Source organism: Puma concolor, chromosome E3 (genome assembly GCF_028749965.1).
Source record: "Puma concolor isolate L17-30 chromosome E3, mPumCon1.1.hap2, whole genome shotgun sequence".
In the NCBI taxonomy this organism is placed as follows: Eukaryota; Metazoa; Chordata; class Mammalia; order Carnivora; family Felidae; genus Puma; species Puma concolor.
The window spans coordinates 30,488,179-30,510,369 of NC_141682.1; the positions used below are offsets into that span (position 1 = coordinate 30,488,179).

Consider the following 22,191-nt stretch of genomic DNA (forward strand, 5'->3'; position numbering starts at 1 on the left):
TTTTTTTTTTAAAGTGTTGCAGTAAAAGTTTAGTAATAGTTTTGAGAGATAGAATTCCAAATATCTGTTCTAGTTTGCCAGAGGACAGAGGAGAAAGAGACAGAAATCTTGAGACCCAAGGGAACCGGGATATTTAGCTGGGACCCCAACCCAGCACTCCCCACCACAGGAATTCATGCACTTGACGAGAAGGACCTCTGGTCACAAGGAAGAATCAAAACTTTGGTATAGGAATTAGGGTCAGATTATTCACCATTTATAACATATTCCCCATATGTTCAAGCGTTATGGTAGGTACAGAGGGTATAAGAATAAATGATTCCTGGCTTTCCTGTCTAAGAGCTAACAGTCTGTCTGGGAGGAAGCCATCAAAATGTCATTAAAAATTTGCATAGTGATGTGAAGTTTCTAAAAAACGGTCTTAAAAGTTAAAAAAAAGTTTTAATTGTGGCAAAATACACATAAAATTTACTATCCTATTTCTTTTTTTACATTAAGATTTTTTTTTTATGTTTTAATTTTTATATTTGAGAGAGAGAGAGAAAAAGAGAGAGATGGAGTGTGAGCAGGGGAGGGCAGAGAGAGAGGGAGACACAGAATCTGAACCAGGCTCCAGGCTCTGAGCTGTCAGCACAACCTGATGCGGGGCTCAGACTCACGGACCATGAGATCATGACCTGAGCCGAAGTCGGACGCTTAACCCACTGAGCCACCCAGGTGCCCCTAAACATTTATTTATTTTTGAGACAGAGAGAGAGAGAGAGAGAGCGAGCAGGGGAGGGGCAGAGAGAGGGGGACAGAGGATTAAAAAGTGGGCTCTTTGCTGGCAGCAGAGAGCCTGAGGCGGGGCTCAAACTCACAGACTCAAACTGTGAGATCATGACCAGAGTGGAAGTCAGACACTTATCTGACTGAGTCCCCCAGGCGCCCCATCCTATCTCTAAGTGTACATACAGTTCTGTGGTAGTAAGTATGTTCACCTTATTGTCTAGCCATCACTGCCATCTGTCCTCGTAACTGTTTTCGTCCTGCAAAACTGAAACTCTGTCCCCATTAAACACTGGCTCCCTGTCTACCCACTGCCCCAGCCCCTGCCACCCACCATTCTACTTTCTCTCTCTAGGAGTTTGACTACTCCTGGTACCTGGTGGAGTCCTACAGTGTTTGTCTTTTTGCGACTAGCTTATTTCACTTAGCGTGATGTCCCCCGGGTTCATCCATGTTGTAGCAGGGATCAATATTCCCTTCCTTTTTAAGCTGAATAATAGTCCATTGTCTGTATATGCCACATTTTCTTCACTCATGCATCATGGATACTGGGTTGCTTCCACCTTTTTGATCTTTGTGAAATAACGCTGCTGTGATCAAGGGTGTGCAAATATCTCCTGCTTCAGTTCCTTTGGGTATATACCCAGAAATGAAATTGCTGGATCATATGGAAATTCTTTATTTAATTAAAAATTTTTTTTAAAAGCATTTCTTTATTTTTGAGAGGGAGAGAGACAGAGTGCAAGCAAGACGGGGACACACAGAATTCGAAGCAGGCTCTAGGCTCCAAGCCGGCAGCACAGAGCCCGACGCGGGGCTTGAACTCACGGATCTCGAGATGACGGCATGAGCTGAAGTCGGATGCTTAGCCGACTGAGCCACCCAGGCGCCCCTATGTATTTAATTTTTTGAGGAACCACCATACTGTTTTCCGTAGTGACTGTGCCACTTTCTGTTTCCACCAACAGGGCATGAGTGTTACAGTTTTCTCCACATCCCGGCCAACACTCGTTAGCTTTGGGAGCTGTTGAAAGAGAGGAGCAGCTTCAGTGAGGGAGAGGCCAGAGAGCAGAGGGCTGCAGGTAGCTGGCAGAGAAGCTGGAGCTAGTGAGCAGAGGGAAGACTTGAGTTATGTAGCCATGATGAGAGCAGACGGGGCTGCGGCTGCTCGCAGGATAGAGAAATTGAGCCCATTTACCCACCACCGGGAAGAAAGGAGAGACAAAACCGAATGGGGATGGGTCTCAGAATGTTGTACTGTAAACGTTGTATAAAAAATGCATTTGACGAAAAAGCCGGGAGAATTTGGAGAATGCTTGATGGGATCCGTCAGCTGCTGGATAGGTTTCCTCAGAATTTAATGCAGTGTTGAATTTGGTCAGCAGGTGGCAGCTGAGAAAAGTTTGTGGGTTTTTTTTTTTTTTTTTATGTTTGTTTATTTTTTGAGAGAGAGAGACAAAGTGTGAGTGGGGAGGGGCAGAGAGAGACATACACTCACACACACAGAATCCGAAGCAGGCTCCAGGCTCTGAGCTGTCAGCGCAGAGCCCGATGTGGGGCTACAACCCACCAGCTGTGAGATCATGACCTGAGTCAGATGCTTAACTGAGCCACCCAGGCACCCTGAAAAGTTTGTGTTTTTAAGACTGCTTGCTAGCCATAGAAATTTCAGCAAACATTGTGCAGTGATGGGTAAACCCTAGGCACTGTTAGTACAGTAACTAATAAATATTTTGCTCCTTGCTAGTTCCATGTTCTAAAACAGAAGAGTGGTCTATACATTGATCATTTCAGATGCAGTTGTTTAGGATGATGGAGACAGAATATGGGAAACTAAAGCTGTCTTAACTCGATGTAACATTTCAGTGCTTTTTGGGGGCTAGGTTTTAACCTGTCCAACTAAGGAGTATATGTACGTCAATAGTTTCCTTGGTTTGTTTCTCTAAATTAGGAAGAATTGAATGACGCTGTGGGATTTTCTAGAGTTATTCATGCCATTGCCAATTCGGTAAGTGAACCAGGGTCTATCTATTTTCCTTCCTCTCTTCCTCCCTCCCTCCCTCCCTCCCTCCCTCCCTCCCTCCCTCCCTCCCTCTTTCTTCCTTCCTTCCTTCCTTCCTTCCTTCCTTCCTTCCTTCCTTCCTTCCTTTCTTTCTTTCTTCTTTCTTTTTTTAAGTTTATTTTGAGACAGAGAGACCATGCGTCAGAAAGAGGGAGGGAGAGAGAATCCCAAGCGGGCTCTACACTGTCAGCATGGAGCCCATTGTGGGGCTCGAACTCATGAAATGTGAGATCACAACATGAACTGAAACCAAGAGTTGTACCTTTGACTCAGCCACCCAGGAGCCCTTTTCCTCTTCTTCTTTTTTATTTATTTATTTATTTATTTTGAGAGAGAGGGAGCGAGAGTGGTGGGTGGGGAGGGGTGGGGGCGGGCAGAGAGATTATCACAGGCAGGCTCTGTGCTGTCAGCATGGAGCCTGATGTTGGGCTTAAACTCATGAATCATGACCTGAGCTGAAGTCCGACGCTCCACTGACTCAGCCACCCAGGCACCCCCAGGCTTTTTCTTTTTAACTAGGTTTCTGAATATAACATCTAAGGTGAGATGCTTAGTTATGATTGTGGATGAGCCATTTGGTCACGTGTAGAATGTTTACCTGGTATGGAGGGAGACTGGTTATAATGCACTGGGTGGGACATTGTAATTGTTGATTGGATCCACACCATTTTTCGGAAGGTTTTCTCGTAGGGGCGCCTAGTTCCTCAGTGAGTAGAGCGTTCAGCTCTTGATCTCGGGGTTGGGAGTTCGAGGCCCATGTTGGGTGTAGAGATTACTTTAAAAAATTGAAAAGAAAAGGTTTTCTTGTAAAATGCATAGGATTATACTACAATGTCTTTATATGGCTGCGTGAAACTAACATTTATTATTCTCAAAACTAGTAAGAAGTGGAATAAGAAAGGACAGAGTGTGGGGAGAAATAATCAGGTTTCTGACTGAGGGCGTTTTTGTTCCTTAATTAGAAGAATCTAGAGGACAAAAATAATGGAGTTCTGTATAACTGTAACTGAATCTTCTATCTTGATAGCGTTGATGATATTTGATGAGTTTTCAAAATGTGTTGACCATTTGTGTATATATGCTAGAGGGTTCCATGATAGGTATGGTAGACATTTTTGCTTGTTTCCTAAGTTCCTTTGGCAAAGAGGCCTCCACATCTTGCACAGATAAACTGGGTCAGGCTGCTGGTGGTTTTGCAGATTGTATATCCGAGTCAGGCAGCTTGCTGGGTTGCTAAATAGCCTGGAGTCTAAGACTTTCTGTTCCTTGAGTGTCGGCCATGGAGAAGGAATTGTCCCCCCTAGAGACGGAATCATCTTGTCCCTTAGATGCCCAGCTTTGTATCAAGGACACTTTAAGGCTGTAGAGATCCTCCCAGAGTTCCGTGGCTGTCCCACCACCAGGTGTGGGCTTGTCAGATCAGGTCTTGAGGGCAGGCCTGCCACTGTCCTCGACTGGGGACAGACAGCAGTGACAGAGCCCTGAGCTCACTGGGAGCTGTTGGTCTGAAGTGAGTGAGGTAGTCAGAGTGGAATAGAAAGCCAGATGAGTCTGGAGAGAAACAAGGTGAGAGTCTGTTCAGAAGTGGCTAGGATAACAGGTATCCAGAGGAGCAAAGAGGGTCTTCTGGTCACATTTGCTTCCATTATACACACTCAGCCTGCGGACTTCAGTCAAGTGGTTAATTTGACTGAGGCTGGCCTGTACAGACATGCGGGGCATCATTTGGCTTTGAGCTCTGGTAGCCATCCTGAGAGTGTTTGTTTTCCTGGTTCATATTCAGATGCCTTCGCTGGCTGTGTGTTTGTTGGTTTTCCCTCCCTGTTGTCCTGTCTCCTACAGAATAATTCATAGCATGTTGATGACCGTTGGTAGTTAACGTCACAAAGCGTACTACTGAAGAAAAGTCCTACTTCTTAGCAATCCAGACATTTAATATTTCTAAGCCACGTCCCTTAAAAACAGAGTCGGGCTATGTAAAGCCAGTGAACACTGAACACTCTTAAATATTTATATGACACCACATTCTCTCCCTGGCACTGTTCATAGTAAATATGTATTTTCTATAGTTTAAGAAACTATAGACAAGTTGCAAAAATAGTAGAGTTTCCGTAGATCCCTCGCCCAGCTACCCTTACACTGATGCCTCATATAACCACGGGGGTATCAGAACCAGGAAATTAACGCTGGTACAGTATTATGAACCGGACTCTCGAGCTTATTTGAACTTCCTCACTCTCCCCACTGACTCCGTTTTCCATTCACAGTTCTTTCCAGGATCCTACGTCGCATTGAATTGTCCTTTCCCTTTAGTCTTCAGCCCTCTGAGCAGTCTCTTTTTGTCTTTTGTAATTCGATGTGCTTAAAGAATGCTGATTGTAATTTTGTCAGATATCCCTCAGTTTGGGTTTGCCTGATCTTTTCTCACGATTGGATTGAGGATGTACAGTTTTGGCAAGAATCCCACGGAAATGATAGTTTGTGATGTTGACCTTGATCACCTGGTTGAGCTGGTATCTGCTGGAATTGTGTACTGTGACATTATCATTTGTCCCTCTGTGGCTAATAAATTCGGGGGGATACTTTGAGGCTATGAAAATGCTGCTTTTTCTCAACCTCTTGCCCACTAAAACAGCATGTCAGTGGATTTTGTCTGCAGCCATTATTGCTTTGGTGTTTTAATGGTGAGTTTATATTTTCTTCTTTCTTTCTACCCTTGTTCTTGGAATTCTTCTGTAAGGAAGCGATGTCCCTTATTTCATGTTTATGTATTCATTTAAAAAATGTTTAAAGAAGCACACACTTCGAGGAATTTATGTTATTCTACAGATTGTAATCTGATATTTTTATTGTTTATTTTGTTGCTCGAAATGTATCACTTTTGGCCATTGGCGCTTCTTCAGCTTGGCTCCTGTGTCCTTTGAACAGGCCCCCATCCTTCTTGGAGCACCTCCTTACTCTCTGGCATCACAGAATGTTCAGACTCCTATTGTGTTTTCCCTGCCTTAGTCCTAGAACCGTAAGGTCTCCACGGAGGCCTGGTTCCTTTTATTGGATAATGGTGTTTAGAAACCAGATCTGGCAGTAGGTTCCTACTGTGGTAGTTACTGCTGTGGCCGAAAGGAGAGCTTGTCTGTTGGATTTGGAAGATTTTGTATGGAATTATTTATTTCAGAGAATTGTGGTTAGCCCTATGAGTCAAGGAGTATCACTCTGGAGGTGCACTGGGACCCGGTCAAAAGCTCCATGGTAATGACCAGATGCTTTATGTTAAAAATGGTGCCACCTGGCTGGCTGAATGTAGGTCAGTGTTCCATTTTGATAGTTAAATTTTTATCATGATGGAGTAATTGATTGAACACATATTGTAGTTCAGTTGGTTGAAAAGCAAAGCAGCAAATGGCACTGGAAATGCACATGAATTTTGACATAGATGTGAAGGAAATGGAAATTCATCCTGTTTAATAGAACTCAAGTTTATTTATTTTTACCTTTCAGCGTTCTTGCGAATGTATCTTTTAAAAATAAATGAGTTGTTTTAAAGAACACACTCCTAGAATAGATGTTTGGAATCTGTTGACAAATTATGGACAGGTCAAGGTAGTTAGCATTTTCAGTTACTTTTTTGAGCTCTTCAATAAAAATTTTACTACTTCTGATTCTTGAAGGTGGCAAGATGAATAAAAAGCAGAGAAAAACATCAATGAAATCAAAGTCATTGGTGCTTTTACTTTGCATTCTGGATCTAATACGCTGAGATTAAAGAGGAAGAAAGCCGGGCCCAACTTATTTATCCACATATAAGGTTTTTTTTTTCCATGTCAAAAAGTAAGTTTAGGACAAAGTCCTCATAGAATCTGAACCACACATTTCCGTCTCAAGCGCCAATATAATTTTGTGCCAAGAAGTCTTTTTCCTGACCTTGACTTTCTGTAGGGAAAACTCGTCATTGGACACAATATGCTCTTGGATGTCATGCACACGGTTCATCAATTCTACTGCCCTCTGCCTGCGGTAAGTGACTCAGCCTGGGTCCAAATTTTTTTTTAATGTTTATTTATTTTTGAGGGAGAGAGAGAGAGAGAGAGAGAGCGAGTGAGCACAGGGGAGGGGCAGAGAGAGAGAGGGAGACACAGAATCCCAAGCAGGCTCCAGGCTCCGAGCTGTCAGCACAGAGCCCGATGCAGGGCTCAAACTCACGATCTACAGGATCGTGACATGAGCCGAAGTCAGACGCTCAACGGAGTGAGTCCCCCAGGTGTCCCAAGCTGTGTTAAAACTTCATGGTTCTTTGCCATGGCAACGACGTTGGCGGAGCTAGAGAGTATCATGCTAAGTGGAATAAGTCAGAGAAAGACAAACACTGTATGATTTCACTCATGTGGAATATAAGAAACAAAACGAACGAGCGAAGGAGAAAAAGAGAGAGAGGCAAACCAAGAAACAGGCTCTTGACTGTAGAGAACACGCTGATGGTCATGAGAGGGGAGGCGGGTGGGGGATGGGCTAGGTCGGGAGGGGGAGGAAGGAGTGCACTTGTTGGGATGAGCTCTGGGTGATGTGTGGAAGTGGGGAATTACTATGTCGTCCGCCTGAAACTAATATTACACTGTGTGTTAACTAACTGGAATTTAAATGAAAACTTAAAAAAAGAAGAGAAAGAAATTCCCAGTTCCTTATTACTATGACAGTGTTCTCTACATGAGAGCTGTTTCCTTGTAGGCACCATGTTCCCAGGGAGAGAGTCTCATGTGCTTAGTCGTACATTTTTGAAGAGATGTACTTACAAGCCGTTATTGGGAATCTTCAGTCATCCGCCATTGCCAGAGCAAAGTTGGACCTTTGTTCCGTCTTGACGCCAGTGGTTTGCTCAGTTAGCGCTGGCCGGGGCTTCTTCGGCCACGGCTGTGGTCTCCCAGTTCGCTGCTGCTACCTTTAGCTATAATGGGGCCTTTGAAGGCCAGTTGTGCTGCAGGTCAGCCAAGCTGGATCAGGTCCTACAAAATTCACGATTACCTCTTGTGGGGCTGCCTCCCTTAGATTCTCTGTCAACCTTGCCGTTTTTGCTCCTGGAGCCAAGTTGTCTCAGTGCACCAGGGTACAGGCTTCTTGGGCCCTGCAGGAAAGGAGGTTCTCTTCTGTCTCTTCCTCCTCTGCTCCCAACTGTGCACGTGGCCTCATCTTGCTTACCCCCCATTGCTCGTCCTCCCCTCTCCTTTATTGGCTCTCCCTACTTTCCGCCTTCGGGGATCTCACCCACACTCATGCCGTCAGCTGAAGACAGTGCCATCTTTATCTCCAGCCGTAATCTTTCCCCGGATGCAGGTGCACAGTTCCCGCCGACTCCACACGACTCCATCCGGATAGCCTTCAGACCAGGAGGTGTTTGTGATTTATAGGTCTCAGATGAGATGTGTAGCTTACACTGCCTTTCTTCCCTTCTCACTCTCTCCCAACCAGTTATCTCTCCTTATTCCTTTACTATAAATTATAAATGATACCCTCTCACCAGTACTGTTTTTTGACATTAGTTGGGCCTCTTCCTCGTCACTTACAGAATCCTGACCACTTGTCTCCGTGCTGTCTCTCACATTTGGACCTCTTCGTTTTAACTGCAAGTAGCCTTCTCATCTGGAGCCTAGCAGACCCCAGACAGGCTTCCTTGTCTTTCAGCTCATCCTTTAAAACAAAGGTTGGCAAACTTTTTCTATAAATGGCCAGATAGTAAGATATTTTAGGCTTTGCAGGGTGTACAGTCCATATCACAGTTCTCAGCACTGCCATGATAGCCCGAAAATGGCCATAGAATGGATAAACAAATGGGTGTGGCTTTGCTCGAGTAAAACTCTGTTTAAAAAATAGGTAATGGGCCAGATTTGGCCTGTAGGCCATGGTTTGCCAATCCCTGCTTTCAGCTGCCACCACATTAATCTTTTATGACTTCTGGACTGGAAGAGCTCCTTCAGAGCTCAGTGTCGCTTATACATAGGCAAAGCCTGAGTTATTTCATGTTTCTTATGAGACGTTATTCCATCGCCGTCTTGATTGCTTTCTTTGGAAAAGTCTAGCAAAGCCCAGCTGAGAATACAGTGGATCTGCTGCTCCCCTTGTCCTATTTCTGTACCCTCAGGACTGTCAGGGCTTTTAGAACAACTGTATCACCCTCTGGGACTCAAAGTTTTCGTAGTGGTGAGTCTCAAAACAAATAGGACCGGTGTGAATTTGCAGTGTATAATCTAAACAGCTAATGTTTATTGCAGATCAGCCACTTCTGTTGGCCAAGTACAGCAGCTCCTCTCGTGACTTTTTTGACCTTTAAACCAGTGAAGTGATTGGTAAGGAAAGAGGAAAGTGTATTACATCCTGCGTCTGAACGCCGAATAGAGCTTGGCACAGAGGAGGCATTGAATGTTAACAATTGAGCTATCTTCCGACTGTGCTAGTTTTATAATCTTCTGATATATGGCTCTGTTCACATCACTGACCCTGCTCAAAAGTCTGAACCTAATCCCACATTCTTTGCTTTTCTATACAGCTGATTCTTTGTAGCTTGGCGTATCCAGCTTCTCTGTGATCTGGCCCAGCTGTCCTGTGCCTTCTAGTCACTTGTTGGTCTCCTTTCGGCCAGCAGGCCCGGCTCATTTGTTCCTGGGAGCTGCTTTGTGCTTCAGCCTGTCCGTGGTTTGGTCTACCATTTCCTCCACTTTGGATTTTCTCCACGTTTGCTGTGTGCAGCTTTCCCTGTCTTACCAAGGTCCAGCAAATGCATCTTCCGTGAAGTTTTCCATGCCCGCTTGCCTTGCCCAAGAGGTGATCTTTCCTTTCTCTGAACCCTCACAGAACTGTGTACCTCTTGTGCCTACAGTTTTTGTTGACAGCTCTCCCCCTTTCTTCTAGGTGATCGGCTCCTCTGGAGAAGGGGTTTACGGGTCCAAACGCCTAGTATAGCACATTGTCCACGCGCTTAATAAATGTCACCTTGAATGAAACTATTGTAGTTCTGAATTCAGTTCTAGTAGAAAGGGCATGTGATTTGCCACAGAGTCGGACATGAGTTAGGAGACTTGGCTTCATCCCTTGCTTTATTACTAAGGCGACCTTAGTAAGTAATTGAACTTTGTGTTCTGTCCGTCAGAAGGAGAAAATGGTTTTCTTCCAGCTAGTTTTGGAAGAAGCATTGAGAATAAATGCGAAAACATATTTAAAATGGGAGAACTTTTGCATGCACTAGTAACACATTTTGCATTTAAAAGTGTTCTGAAGAATCCATGTTTTGGAGCTGCCTTTTAGGGGAGAGTCTCTTCTGAAGAATCTTCTTGGTACTTAGGCATGACCTTTTAGAAGGCATTGGTCCAGAGCTCTGTTATATATGCTAGCACTGGAAGGAGCCAGAATTCTAATTTTTTCTTGCTTTTGAGGCTCTGTGATGGCATTGAGGGGTGACAGCAGTCATTGTATTTTTGTTTGGCTTCAGCACTGAAACCACTTGTTCACGTATTGTCTGTTAATTTAACGACAGCCACTGAAAAGCTGGTAAATATTCCAAACTAGCTAAATACAGTGTGTATTTATAGACTTGGAAAGCTAATTGGAAGTGGCAGTTTGCTATGAAGCATGAATAACGCTGAAGAGAAGTGTAGTTACAAAGGGTCAGGAGTATGACGATTCAGTCTAGCGTGGCAATTATGTATGTAAATGAGTTCATTCAAAATTGGAGTCGTCTCCCTTCAGCTTTAGACTTCCTGATCAAAACAAACCGGGAAATAAATTGTCTAACTTAGGCACTTGCTACTGGTGCTTCTTTAGCAATTTTCTGAGCAGTGAAAGCATGCATCTTGCATATTGGAAGGTCTGTGCTTTAATGGCCTTTTTAACTAGCATTTCAGAGGCGTTCTCAGTAACAGTATAGCCTAGTTTACACAATGCCCATTTCCTATATAAACCATTCTATTTAAATAACCGTGCTAGTCTCGCTGTTAGGATGGATTTGTTGAATAGAGCTATTACTAAAAGCTTTCTTTGTGTAACAGAAACCTTTCCCCCTCCTGTTTCAGCCATAAGATACTGGAGTTTGTCTATTTTGGTTATGCAAAGGTTTTATTTCAGATCATAGGATCCCAGTCAGTGAGGAGATTGTGAAGATTTTCAGAAAGTAATTATTAACTGGAAATGAATCTGGCTGTTGAGTTTAAAGGGCCCGCGTGAGTATCACAGTTTGAAGAGAGAGCTGTGAAGCTTGAAATGTTCATGTATGTTTGCAGTATTGTGAGTGTGTTTAGTAAAATCACAGCAAGTCATCGTCCGTGTTTTGTTGTTGTTTTTTAGGACTTAAATGAGTTTAAGGAGATGACAACATGTGTTTTCCCCAGGTAAGCTTTCTTCAAGGATTCTTTTTGTCTTTCATTCAAAACAGTGCTCCTACTATCTGTGATACAAACAGGTAATAAATAGTAATAATAGTAATTACCCGATCATGGTTACGATCCAGTTGATACAAGCTGGGAAATGTTTTAACAGGTCCAGCTGTGATGGTTTGATTTTATAATCGATGGTTTGTTTTATTCCATTAAAAATCAAAATTTGAACTCAGAGTGAAAATAGACGGCAATTTATTTCTTCTTGTCCCACACCCTGCGGTCTGAAAAACCGGTGGAGACTTCTTGGATTGGCTCTTGTCTCTCTGATACGTTGAACCTGCCTTGTCCTTGTCAGGTGTCCAGTTGAGAGTATTCTGTAGTTTGTCAAGAACTTTCTGGCTAGAGATTTTTTCCCTCAACTCTGAGTTTACCTGTTAGTGTCACAGGTCCCATGTCAGCCATGTGGAGCCTCCAAAGCGAGGGTCTGTGTGTGAGGACAAGTCTGAAGAGGGATGGGCATGGTAGCAGAGCCGTCATTCTTCTCTCTGGGCTAATTCTGTCCTGTTACCTACACTGTTCACATTTATGTCAAAAGAGACAGCGTTTTCATATTAGTGTCTCTCTCCTTTTTTTCTCTTTTTTCCTTATTCTAATCTCTGAAACCGAATTCTAACAAATAACAAGAATACCATGAAACTAACAAATGCAGATTTTTCCTTCCACGAGTTTATTTTGTACAAATCTGGGTAGGACAGCAGTTGGTAATGGTGTTGGGGGGCGGGGGGGTGGGTGTTAGACCTGCAACCATATTTGAACCATGTAAAAACTTGGGAAGATCTTTGCTTTCTCCTTGAGACTGACATAGCCCACACCCTCTCGGGGTCCAAGCAAATCTAGAGCTGTGCTCTGAGTGTGGTGGAGTCCCGTAGTCTCGTGATGAAGAGGGGTTGAGAGGACGGAGTCCCAGTCTGATGTGGAGATGCCGGCCCTATGTCAAAATGGCTCACGTGTTTAATTCTCCTGTCGGCTTTTAGGACAGTAGGCTTTTCATTTGAGTAACATTCGTTTTGGACCGTTTGCCTTATTGAAAATTCTTTTGTTTTTAGACTCTTGGATACAAAATTGATGGCCAGCACACAACCTTTTAAGGTATTTTTAAAATTTGAGCTATCACTGATAAGCTATGTTTTGATGTGTTTCGAATTGCCACTAGGAGCTTGAAATTCTGGTCTATTTATTTTTTTTTAATTTTTTTTTTTTCAACGTTTATTTATTTTGGGGACAGAGAGAGACAGAGCATGAACGGGGGAGGGGCAGAGAGAGAGGGAGACACAGAATCGGAAACAGGCTCCAGGCTCCGAGCCATCAGCCCAGAGCCTGACGCGGGGCTCGAATTCACGAACCGCGAGATCGTGACCTGGCTGAAGTCGGACGCTTAACCGACTGCGCCACCCAGGCGCCCCAATATAAACGTTTTTAATGTTAAAATATATAATGTGTTTTTTTGAGGGAGTGCGCTTGGCTGGCTCAGTCAGTAGAGCATGTGATTCTTGTTCTTGGGGTTGTGAGTTCAAGCCTCATGTTGGGCATAGAGCCTACTAAAAATGTGTGTGTGTGTGTGTGTGTGTGTGTGTGTGTGTGTGTGTGTGTATAATGCATTTTTTAATAGGTTACACATTCACACACTTCATTATTTTGCTGATTTTGTATATTTTGGTTCTATTTTCTAATCAGGAAAATTCAGGTAAAAGTATAGTTGTCTGCTGTTTTGTGAAGTAACTTTATATAACTGAGCAAAATGAATGCCAGAACTGTATAGGTTTCTGGCCCAAGTTCTGTAGGTACTTAACATGACTTAAAAACCTTTCATGTGGTGATACTTACCAAGCATGGTGAAAATGACACTTGGCTGTCTTTCACATTGAGTGAATGATGACTCTTATGTTTCTTCAGAGAACACAAGGGGGCAGTACTAGATACTGGGTTTTTTTTGTTTTTTTTTTTTGTTTGTTTTTTGTTTTTGTTTTTTGTTTGTTTGTTTTTTTGGGGGGGGTTCTGACATTCAGTGAATCTCTGCTGTAAGTTGTACTGAGATGATTTAAGCTCATACATAATTCTCTGCTTTTCTGGTTTGTAGGATATCATTAACAACACATCTCTTGCAGAACTGGAAAAGCGGTTAAAAGAGACACCTTTCAACCCTCCTAAAGTTGGTAAGAATATAAAGTGATCCTGATAGTGCCCAAGGCCCTTGTGATCATTACTGACGTATATCACACAAGGAAGGAGAAGTTGCTCTGGAAACCAGCCGTGTACATTTGTGGATCTTGGCTGAGTTGCCTTGCTCCTGCCCTGTGTTGACTTATGCTTTCTGAACAAAGCTGGTCTCATAATCCTACATCTATTTTAGGTTAATCAGTCAGGTAGCCTTGCATTGAGAAGTTTAGCAATTAAAGCTTCAGGGCTTTTATTTCTTAATGCTTGGAATTCTCCCAAAACTTGATGTATCTATCTTTTCTATGGGGCATTGTTTAAGCAGAGACAAAGAGTTGGTGCTTAATTGCCAGGGGTCGAATGGAAACACACTTTTTGTCTCAGGAAAGCCCAAGAACTGGGGGTCTAGGAAGGAGGGTCTCCACCTTTGCCTCCCGTCATTGGTGGCCAAGCTATGGAAGGGCAGCAGCGAGGAACACCAGAAGTAGGGAGGGATGTTTCTCAGGGCAGAGATGTTTTACCATGTCTGGTCATGGCCCCTACCCAGGTAGGGCCCTACCCAAGCCACGTGTTCCTTCCTTGGTTCCCGTTCGCCTCATTTTGCTGCTGATACCATAATTGGCATTCCATTAGCTGTAGTCTGGAAACTTCTGAAGACATTGATAATTGGACTAATGGTTCAGAAATTGACAATGGAAGGTACTAAAGCAGCCAAGATTACAGCCATTTGTTTCCCTTTCTGGGTAATAGTCCAAAAAAGGAATTAAGAAAAGGAGGGAGGGTGAGGGAGGAAAGCCTAGACCTTTTTGTCTAACACTATGATGGAAATCATTGATTTTGGAAATAAATGTGTGTTTCAGTTGATGGTAGAGTAGAGCCTCTTACCTACTTGGCGTCATGTTAACAGATTTTTTTTAAAGCTTAATGTCTAATATTTAATACAGAGGTTAAAAAAATTCTTGCTTAAAGACCCTTATGTTGACTTAAGAACATTCACAGTCTAGGGGCGCCTGGGTGGCTCAGTCTGTTAAGCCTCGGACTTTGGCTCAGGTCACGATCTCTCTTTTAAGAAAGAAAAAAAAAAAAAGAACAGTCACAGTCTTTTTGTTGTTAATTTCCATTCATGCTTTTGGTTTTGTTGCAGCATTTTGATACTCATTTCCAGAATGGTGCTAGGAAATATTTATGAGTGATAGTTGTTTTTTTGTTTGTTTGTTTTTGTTTTTGTTTTTTGTTTTTTTTTAAAGAGTTAGAGTTTTACCCTATTCTTTCTGTGTAATATTCTGGGACGTGGCAGAGAATTTACTCTAAAGCAGGTTACTCTTCCCAGACACTGCGCTCAGCATCTGTGCATTGATCAGTGTGACGTAAGAATCGCGTAAAGCGGTCTCTCCTAAGAAGTGGCCCCGTATTTGATGGGCAGCATTTTTCTTTAATGTTGTTTAATGTTTTATTTATTTTTGAGAGAGAGTGAGAGATACAGAGCGTGAGCAGGGGAGGGTCAGAGAGAGAGGGAGACACAGAATCCGAAGCAGGCTCCAGGCTCTGAACTCTCCGCACAGAGCCCGACGTGGGGCTCGAACTCACGAACCGTGAGATCATGACCTGAGCCAAAGTCGGACGCTTAACTGACGGTGCCACCCAAGCGCCCCTCCATGGGCAGCATGATCACACGTTCTGATCCAGTTTGGGAGTTAGTTGTACCGTCATCTTTAGATCCATACGTTTGGAAATGTGGCAGAGGGCAGTGCTGATCATTGGCAGAGTTGCCAATGTCGAGTGGCGTCTTTTGCCTCCTGGGAGGGTTACCTGGGGTATTGATGGATGACAGTTACCAGGCATTTACCACGTGCCAGGCACGATGTGAGAGCTTTACTGACATTAGGTCGTTTGATCCTCACAAAAGCCTAATGAGGGAGGTTTTCATCTCCATCCTGCCAAAGTGGAGGCCCCGAGGTGAAGCGACTTGCCTAAGATCACATAGCAAATAAATGGTGGAGCCAGGATTTAAACTCAGACGGCGGGACCCACAAATCCATGCTCTTAGTCATGACTGAAATACCGATTACGTCTCTCTATCATCAGGGAAGAAATTCCTCGTGACCTCAGAAAGCGGGCAGAAGACAGGTCATTGTCATAGAGCAAGTTATACATGATCGTAAATAGCACCCGCCCGTGTGCAATCGGGAGGCCTGTGGCTGGGTCTCTGATGATGTAACTGAGGCATTTCTCCAGTCTAGACCCAAGTTCTCATGTTCAGTGACCCTTTTTTCTCATATTGCAAGGTCTTGTGTGGAGAGAATGAAGAAGTAGATAGACTTTTCCTGCTTGTCTGGGATATTTATACAGCATACCAGTGCAATTTGGATGTGGTAGGGTAGCGTGCCTACTAGTCTTCATGATGTGTGATGTCCTTGGGAAAACCCTTTGTTTTTTTTTCTCTTTAGAAAGTGCAGAAGGTTTTCCAAGTTACGACACAGCTACTGAGCAACTCCACGAGGCAGGCTATGACGCTTATATCACAGGGCTGTGCTTCCTCTCCATGGCGAACTACCTAGGTACTCACTAGACCTGTTTCCTCCAAACACACCACGGTCGGGGGCGGATCTTGCCTGTCTGCCCTTTACGTGGGGCCCACTTTCCCAGGTAGAAGTGGGGGGGCGGTTGGAGGTCAGAGTGGGAGGGCTTTGCGGTAGGGCGTGGAGAGTGCACAAGGAAGACCCGTTGACACTTAACTGGTGTGGCGCCTGGCGCTTGGCCCTTACGAGTGCCTCTGACCCTTCTGAACGGGAGAGTTGATTGACATAGGCTGTCGTCTGAACTTTCAGGCTCTGTCTCCTTGACCGTGTGTAACACTCTGCTTTTTTTCTTCATTAGGTTCTTTTCTTAGCCCTCCAAAAATTCATGTGTCTGCCAGATCAAAACTCATTGAACCTTTTTTTAACAAGTAAGTAAGCAGAGCCCCAGTGGCCATGTTCTCTCATGATGTCAGGGTGATTGGGAGCTCTTGTGCATTTTTACATAAAGGATTTCTCATCTCTAGTGACTCACGTGTTTTTTTGAAAACAGAAATTGACCTTCTGGGAAATAATTTATTAAGTACATTGGCTTAAAAAGAAAGAAAGAAAACACTGCCAAAAGTAATGGGTCTCTTCCAAGACGAAGAACTGGTGGTTTTGGCATTTGAATTGCCTTTAAGGGAGACTCAGAGAGAGAGAGAGAGAGAGAGAGAGAGTGTGTGTGTGTGTGTGTGTGTGTGTGTGTATGTATACACAGTTGGACCTAACACTGCTAACATACTTTACACGTGAGGTTATTATTTATACTTGCATTATTATCTCATTAAAATTCTTTCTAAGGAGATGTTGGTTACACAAATGGCTTTTAAGATAATCTATGGAGAAGTGTCTTGATTGTCATTTCATCCTGAGCTTTCATCTGCGTGGATTCAATGAAGTAAAAAGCTTGCTCACGTACTTACAGTTGGAAGAAGTCTGTGTGATTTAGGGAGACGTCAAAGTTCAGAGCATTTTCAAAGACTCTCGAGATGATGACTTCAAAGTGTGGCTTGTGCTTTCTTGGCATCGTTGAGACTAAAGTTATGGATGTGACCCTCAGGCCGGCCACAGTCGGGCTCTGTGCCAGAGCCCTAAGCCTTCTTTACCCCTGCTTTCTTAACAGAATTTGTTCTAGGAGATTCTGGGTGAGCCAGAAAGAATGAGGCAGCCCACATCGGTCATTCCCACTGGGAGAAAGAACTGTTTGAGCGTTGGGTTGGTTACATCATTTCCTCACATTATACACAGCACTTTACAATTCTTTCAGTGAGAACACCATCTCCTTTGGATGTCTCTATAAATGCTAGTATCGCAGTGCTTGTACTTAAGTGACATGCTGCAGAGACAGATGTTAATTGCAAACATCTGGATTCCTACAGGTTTGGAATTTGTGTAGTCTGAGTTAGTAAATTTTATCACACTGTGGCTTCTGATTTTTAAATCTTCTTTTATCTGAAAGTTCAGAGGTAAATGTGTTTGATTTTTTTTTTTATTTTTTTTATTTTGAGAACGAGGATGGTGGGGGGAGGGACGAGGGGGAAAGAGAATCTTAAGCAGGCACCACATTCAGCGTGGAGCCCAGCACAGGGTTCACTGCCGTGACTGTGAGATCATGACCTGAGCCGAAATCACGAGTCAGATGCTCAACCGACTGAGCCACCCAGGTGGCCTTCTACTGTGTTTGACTGTCAAAACGTCTTTCAGAGAGGAATGGGAAGCAATGTAGTATATATTGAAAATCAAGTTGAAATTTTTAATTAAGTTTTTAATTTTAATTCCAGTATAGTTAACATACAGTGTCATGTTGGTTTCAGGTGTATACTATAGTGATTCAGCAATTCTATACATTATTCAGTGTGCATCATGCTAATGTACACAGTTTAATTTCTTTTTTTATGGAAAATTAATTCTGCTAACAGTTGAGCCCTTGCTGTCTATCCAATTCCTTATGGGAAAAACAGAATATTCTTAGCTCTTAACTTTTATTTTGGGGGTTGTGTTTATCTTTGTAAATCGTTGAAAGGGCAGCTTAAGTCATAGACCATGGAGTGTGCAGGTGACCTTAAATATTGTTTGGGTCATGGCCATTCCTTGCATTTTTATGTGCAGGATGTTAAGTTCATTGTTCAGTGATATTTTTCAACTGGGACATGTTTACTCATTTTTTTAATATAATTTTAAAAATCAGTTTATTTTTTATTTTTTATTAAAAAAAATTTTTTTTAAACGTTTATTTATTTTTGAGACAGAGAGAGACAGAGCCTGAATGGGCGAGGGTCAGAGAGAGAGGGAGACACAGAATCCGAAGCAGGTCCCGGGCTCTGAGCTGTCAGCACAGAGCCCGACGCGGGTATTTTTAATTTTTAAATGTTTGTTTTGAGAGAGAGAGAGCCTGCGTGAGGGTGGGGGAAGAGCAGAGAGAGAGAGGGGGAGAGAGAATTATAAGCAGCTCCACACTGTCAGGTGTCAGCACAGAACCCCATGCAGGGCTTGATCCCAGGAACCGTGAGGTCACGACCTGAGCAAAAATTAAGGCACCCCCATATTTACTCATTTTTAAATATTTAAAACAATGATCCTGCTTCTCCACTAACATCAAGTCCTTATAAAATCAGGTGATGGATACAAATTGGGTTTGATAATAGGCTGCATCTAGTTTATCAGTAATCTGCGTGACCGACATGAAGAGCAATCAAAATTAGCTTTAAGAAATTTAACAAAGACTTGATATATTTCTAGAGGAATTTGTTATTGCTGATAATATGCAAGGCTATTACTCAAGAGAACTGGACAATTTCATTAAAAATTTTTTTACGTGTATGTATTTATTTTGAGAGAGAGAGAGAGAGAGCGAGAGCATGCGTCTACGCACAAGCGTGAGTGGGGGAGGAGCAGAGAGAGAGGGAGACATAGAACCCGAAGCAGGCTCCAGGCCTTGAGCTGTCAGCACAGAGCCTGACGTGGGGCTTGAACTCACGAAACATGAGATCATGACCTGAGCTGAAGTTGGTCACTTAACTGACTGCGCCACCTAGATGCCCCAAGGACAGTTTCAGTTTAAATTTGGAATGTTCATTTATATTTTTTTCCTGAAACCTCGCTGCATAGCAAAAATGGTTGAGGATTTAGGAATCCTCCTGTGATATTGCACTGAAAATTCTTGATTTTTTGCTCCATTTCCCCCCCCCCATCTGTAAAGGAAGAATATTTTCTTCGTCTTTGAAGGAAAAAAAGTCCAGCAGGATTTGAAATGCAAAATAGGAACTATTTTTATTGTGTATTGGAATAGCATGGTCAAGTACAGTCATCCATTTTTCTTTGAAAAATAATTGGTATGCAACGTTGTGTTAGTTTCAGGTGTACAAAGTAGTGACGTTATATTTACATACATTATGAAATGCGGTCATCCCTTCTCAACCCATTTAGAAAGTGGGAAAAGCACTTGCTTCTTTGAACATCTCTTTCTGTGTTAGTGACCTCATTCTTAACTTCCATGCATGTTTGATTTATGACATTAACCTTGATTTTGCCATTTTTTTCAAGATACCCTTGTAGAGAAACATCCAGAAATGGCCATCAGCATTCCCTCAAGTGGTTGATTTTAGAAAAATCTGTAAGTTTTTCTGAGAGTTTATTTGTTTGGCACCAGGCTTTTCTCAGCGTGAGCTTAACTAAATATTGCACAGTCCTAACATAAATTTGGATGGAAATCTAACTGCCTACATATGCAGAGAACGTTTTGTTCCTCTCTCGCCAGATTTATGTTTAAAAAGTAAACCTTGAGGGGGAAATAAACTGCACCTATTTCTGCATTATTCGGAATTAGCATTTGGCTACATTAGTTATGCCTTCTTGGGAAGTTTTTATTGAGAGCTATCGGGAGCTCCCTGAGACAGCTGGCATTGGAGAGGTCTGCGGAGACGGAATGAAGCGTGAGGTGCTTTCTGAGCCATATTTGGAAGATCGTCCTGTGAGGATTTTGCATGCTGCCATTTTGTCTCTTTCATGGTCCCGGGCACCTCCTACATTTCTCCTTCCTTTGTTGGAAATCGAAGGAAAGTCCTAAAGGAGTAGAGCAGTGGCAGTCCGCATCAGACCGCTGCTGCTGATTGGCTGTGTGGAGTGTGCCCTTCGTTTATGTTGTAGGCTCTCTGGGCAGGAAGTGATTCACCTCCTTTTAGAACGTTGGTCAGTTTTGATCAATGCGTGGAAAACCAAACTTCGAGAAGATCCTTTGGTCAAATCCTTTTAGGCTGGAAAGAGCTAAAAATACTCTCTGCTTTCACTTCTTTTCATACCACGGAAGGCACAATATCAGGCTTTTGCCTTAGGTTTTGTTAATAGTCATCTGTGTCTGCAAGGCACGTTGAACTCTCGCTTGATAACCTTTTCTGAAGGTTTTTGGGAAGGTTGTTTTCTATGGACCTCATTTCTTAGAAGGAGGAAGGAAATGAGCAAATCTTTTATTTTGGCTAATCTCTGCAAGTAAGGGAATTAAAAAGGAAGACTTGCCTGCAGTTTGCTGTAGAGGATGGCCGTCTTGTTCTTGACCCAAGTGTCCTGAGTAGGAACAGGATTCCTCTAGAAATCTAGGCCTTCCTGGGATGACATTGCTGGATTTTGTCCCTACACTCGAGGTGAGGACAAGCCAGAAGAAGGAATGATAGGCTCTTGGGCAAATTGTTTCCTCCCCTGTAAATTGGGGATAAAACTATTCATCTCCCATAGAAGTTACCAAGATTGCATGAGGTGTTAAAGTTCATTGCCTAATATTTATTATTTTCCTTTCTTGAAGCGTAAGAGAATTTAGCACGCTGGGGGATCTGAAAAGGAGATGCGGTGGTGGATGTGTTTTGTGTTAATGGTTTCATGATAAAGGAGAAAGTTGGTTATCATGTGGATATAAAATTAGAGCACATGGAAAGTGTTTGCTCTTTTTTTTTTTTTTTTTGAATGTTTATTCACTTTTGAGAGAGAGACAGTGGGAGTGGGGAAGGGGCGGAGAGAGAAGGAGACAGAGAATCTGAAGCGGGCTCCGGGCTCTGAGCTGGCAGCACGGAGCCCGACGCGGGGCTCGAACTCATAAACCATGAGGTCATGACCTGAGAAAGTCGGACACTTAACCGACTGAGCCACCCGGGTGCCCCAGGAAAGTGTTCACTCTTGCTTGTACCCACCTTTTAGTGTTTGCATGTGAGAAATCAGGTGGTGAGGAAGTGTTTCAGATTGGTCCATGGCGGAAGCAAGTTTGCTTTGGTTTGGAGCATTTATATTAAAGTTCTGTTAGTCAGATGAATACAGCAGTTTTTGCAAAAGGTTGTGTAGGTACCAGTAAACGTGATTAGCGTAGAGGGGGAGGGGTCATTATGATGCCTGAAATAAAACACACTGTGTTTTTTCCCATTTCCTCTGTGGAAAGCAATCACGTGCTCGCCGCAAGTTGTTTTTTTTTCCTTTTGTTTAAAACCTCTATTCATTATTTTATTTTATTCTACTTATTTATTTAATTTTATTTCTTTAATTTACATCCAAATTACTTAGCATATAGTGCAATCACGATTTCAGGAGTTTAAGATTCCTTAATGATTCCTTTAAGATTCCTTAAGATTCCTTAATGCCCCTTACTCATTTAGCCCATCACCCCTCCCACAGCCCCTCTAGTAACCCTCTGTTTATTCTCCATGTTTGAGTCTGTTATGTTTTTCCCCCTTCCTGTTTTTATATTATTTTTGCTTCCCTTCCCTTGTGTTCATCTGTTCTGTGTCTTAAAGTCCTCACATGAGTGAAGTCATATGATATTTGTCTTTAATTTCGCTTAGCGTAATATCCTCTAGTTCATCCACATAGTTGCAAATGACAAGATTCCATTCTTTCTGATTGCCGAGTAACACTCATTGTGTGTGTATGTATGTATTTATGTATATATATCTATATATCTATATCTATATCTATGTCTATATATCTTTAAAATTTTTTTTTAATGTTTATTTATTTTTGAGAGAGACAGAGATAGAAGGTGAGTGGGTTAGGGGCAGGGAGAGAGGGAGACACAGAATCCGAAGCAGGTTCCAGGCTCCAAGCTGTCAGCACAGAGCCCGACGTGGGGCTCAAACTCAGGAGCTATGAGATCATTACCTGAGCTAAAGTCGGACGCTTAGCTGACTGAGCCACCCAGGCACCCCACATCTTCTTCTTTTTTTTTTTTTTTTAATTTTATTTTTTTTATTTTTTT

At 42.8% G+C, this 22,191-nt stretch overlaps 1 protein-coding gene across 3 annotated transcripts in view; it reads left to right on the top strand.

The window, feature by feature from the left end:
- PARN (poly(A)-specific ribonuclease) overlaps positions 1 to 22,191 on the top strand; it is a 169,052-nt gene that overhangs the window by 23,406 nt on the left and 123,455 nt on the right. For 2 of the 3 annotated variants that reach the window (XM_086691171.1, XM_086691172.1), the window contains exons 12-18: positions 2,720 to 2,776; positions 6,767 to 6,844; positions 11,156 to 11,199; positions 12,294 to 12,336; positions 13,325 to 13,400; positions 15,849 to 15,959; positions 16,279 to 16,348. In XM_086691171.1, coding sequence (XP_086547297.1) covers positions 2,720 to 2,776; positions 6,767 to 6,844; positions 11,156 to 11,199; positions 12,294 to 12,336; positions 13,325 to 13,400; positions 15,849 to 15,959; positions 16,279 to 16,348 — 479 coding nt within the window. The remainder of the gene's footprint in view (positions 1 to 2,719; positions 2,777 to 6,766; positions 6,845 to 11,155; positions 11,200 to 12,293; positions 12,337 to 13,324; positions 13,401 to 15,848; positions 15,960 to 16,278; positions 16,349 to 22,191) is intronic. The other variant, XM_086691173.1, reaches the window with a different exon arrangement.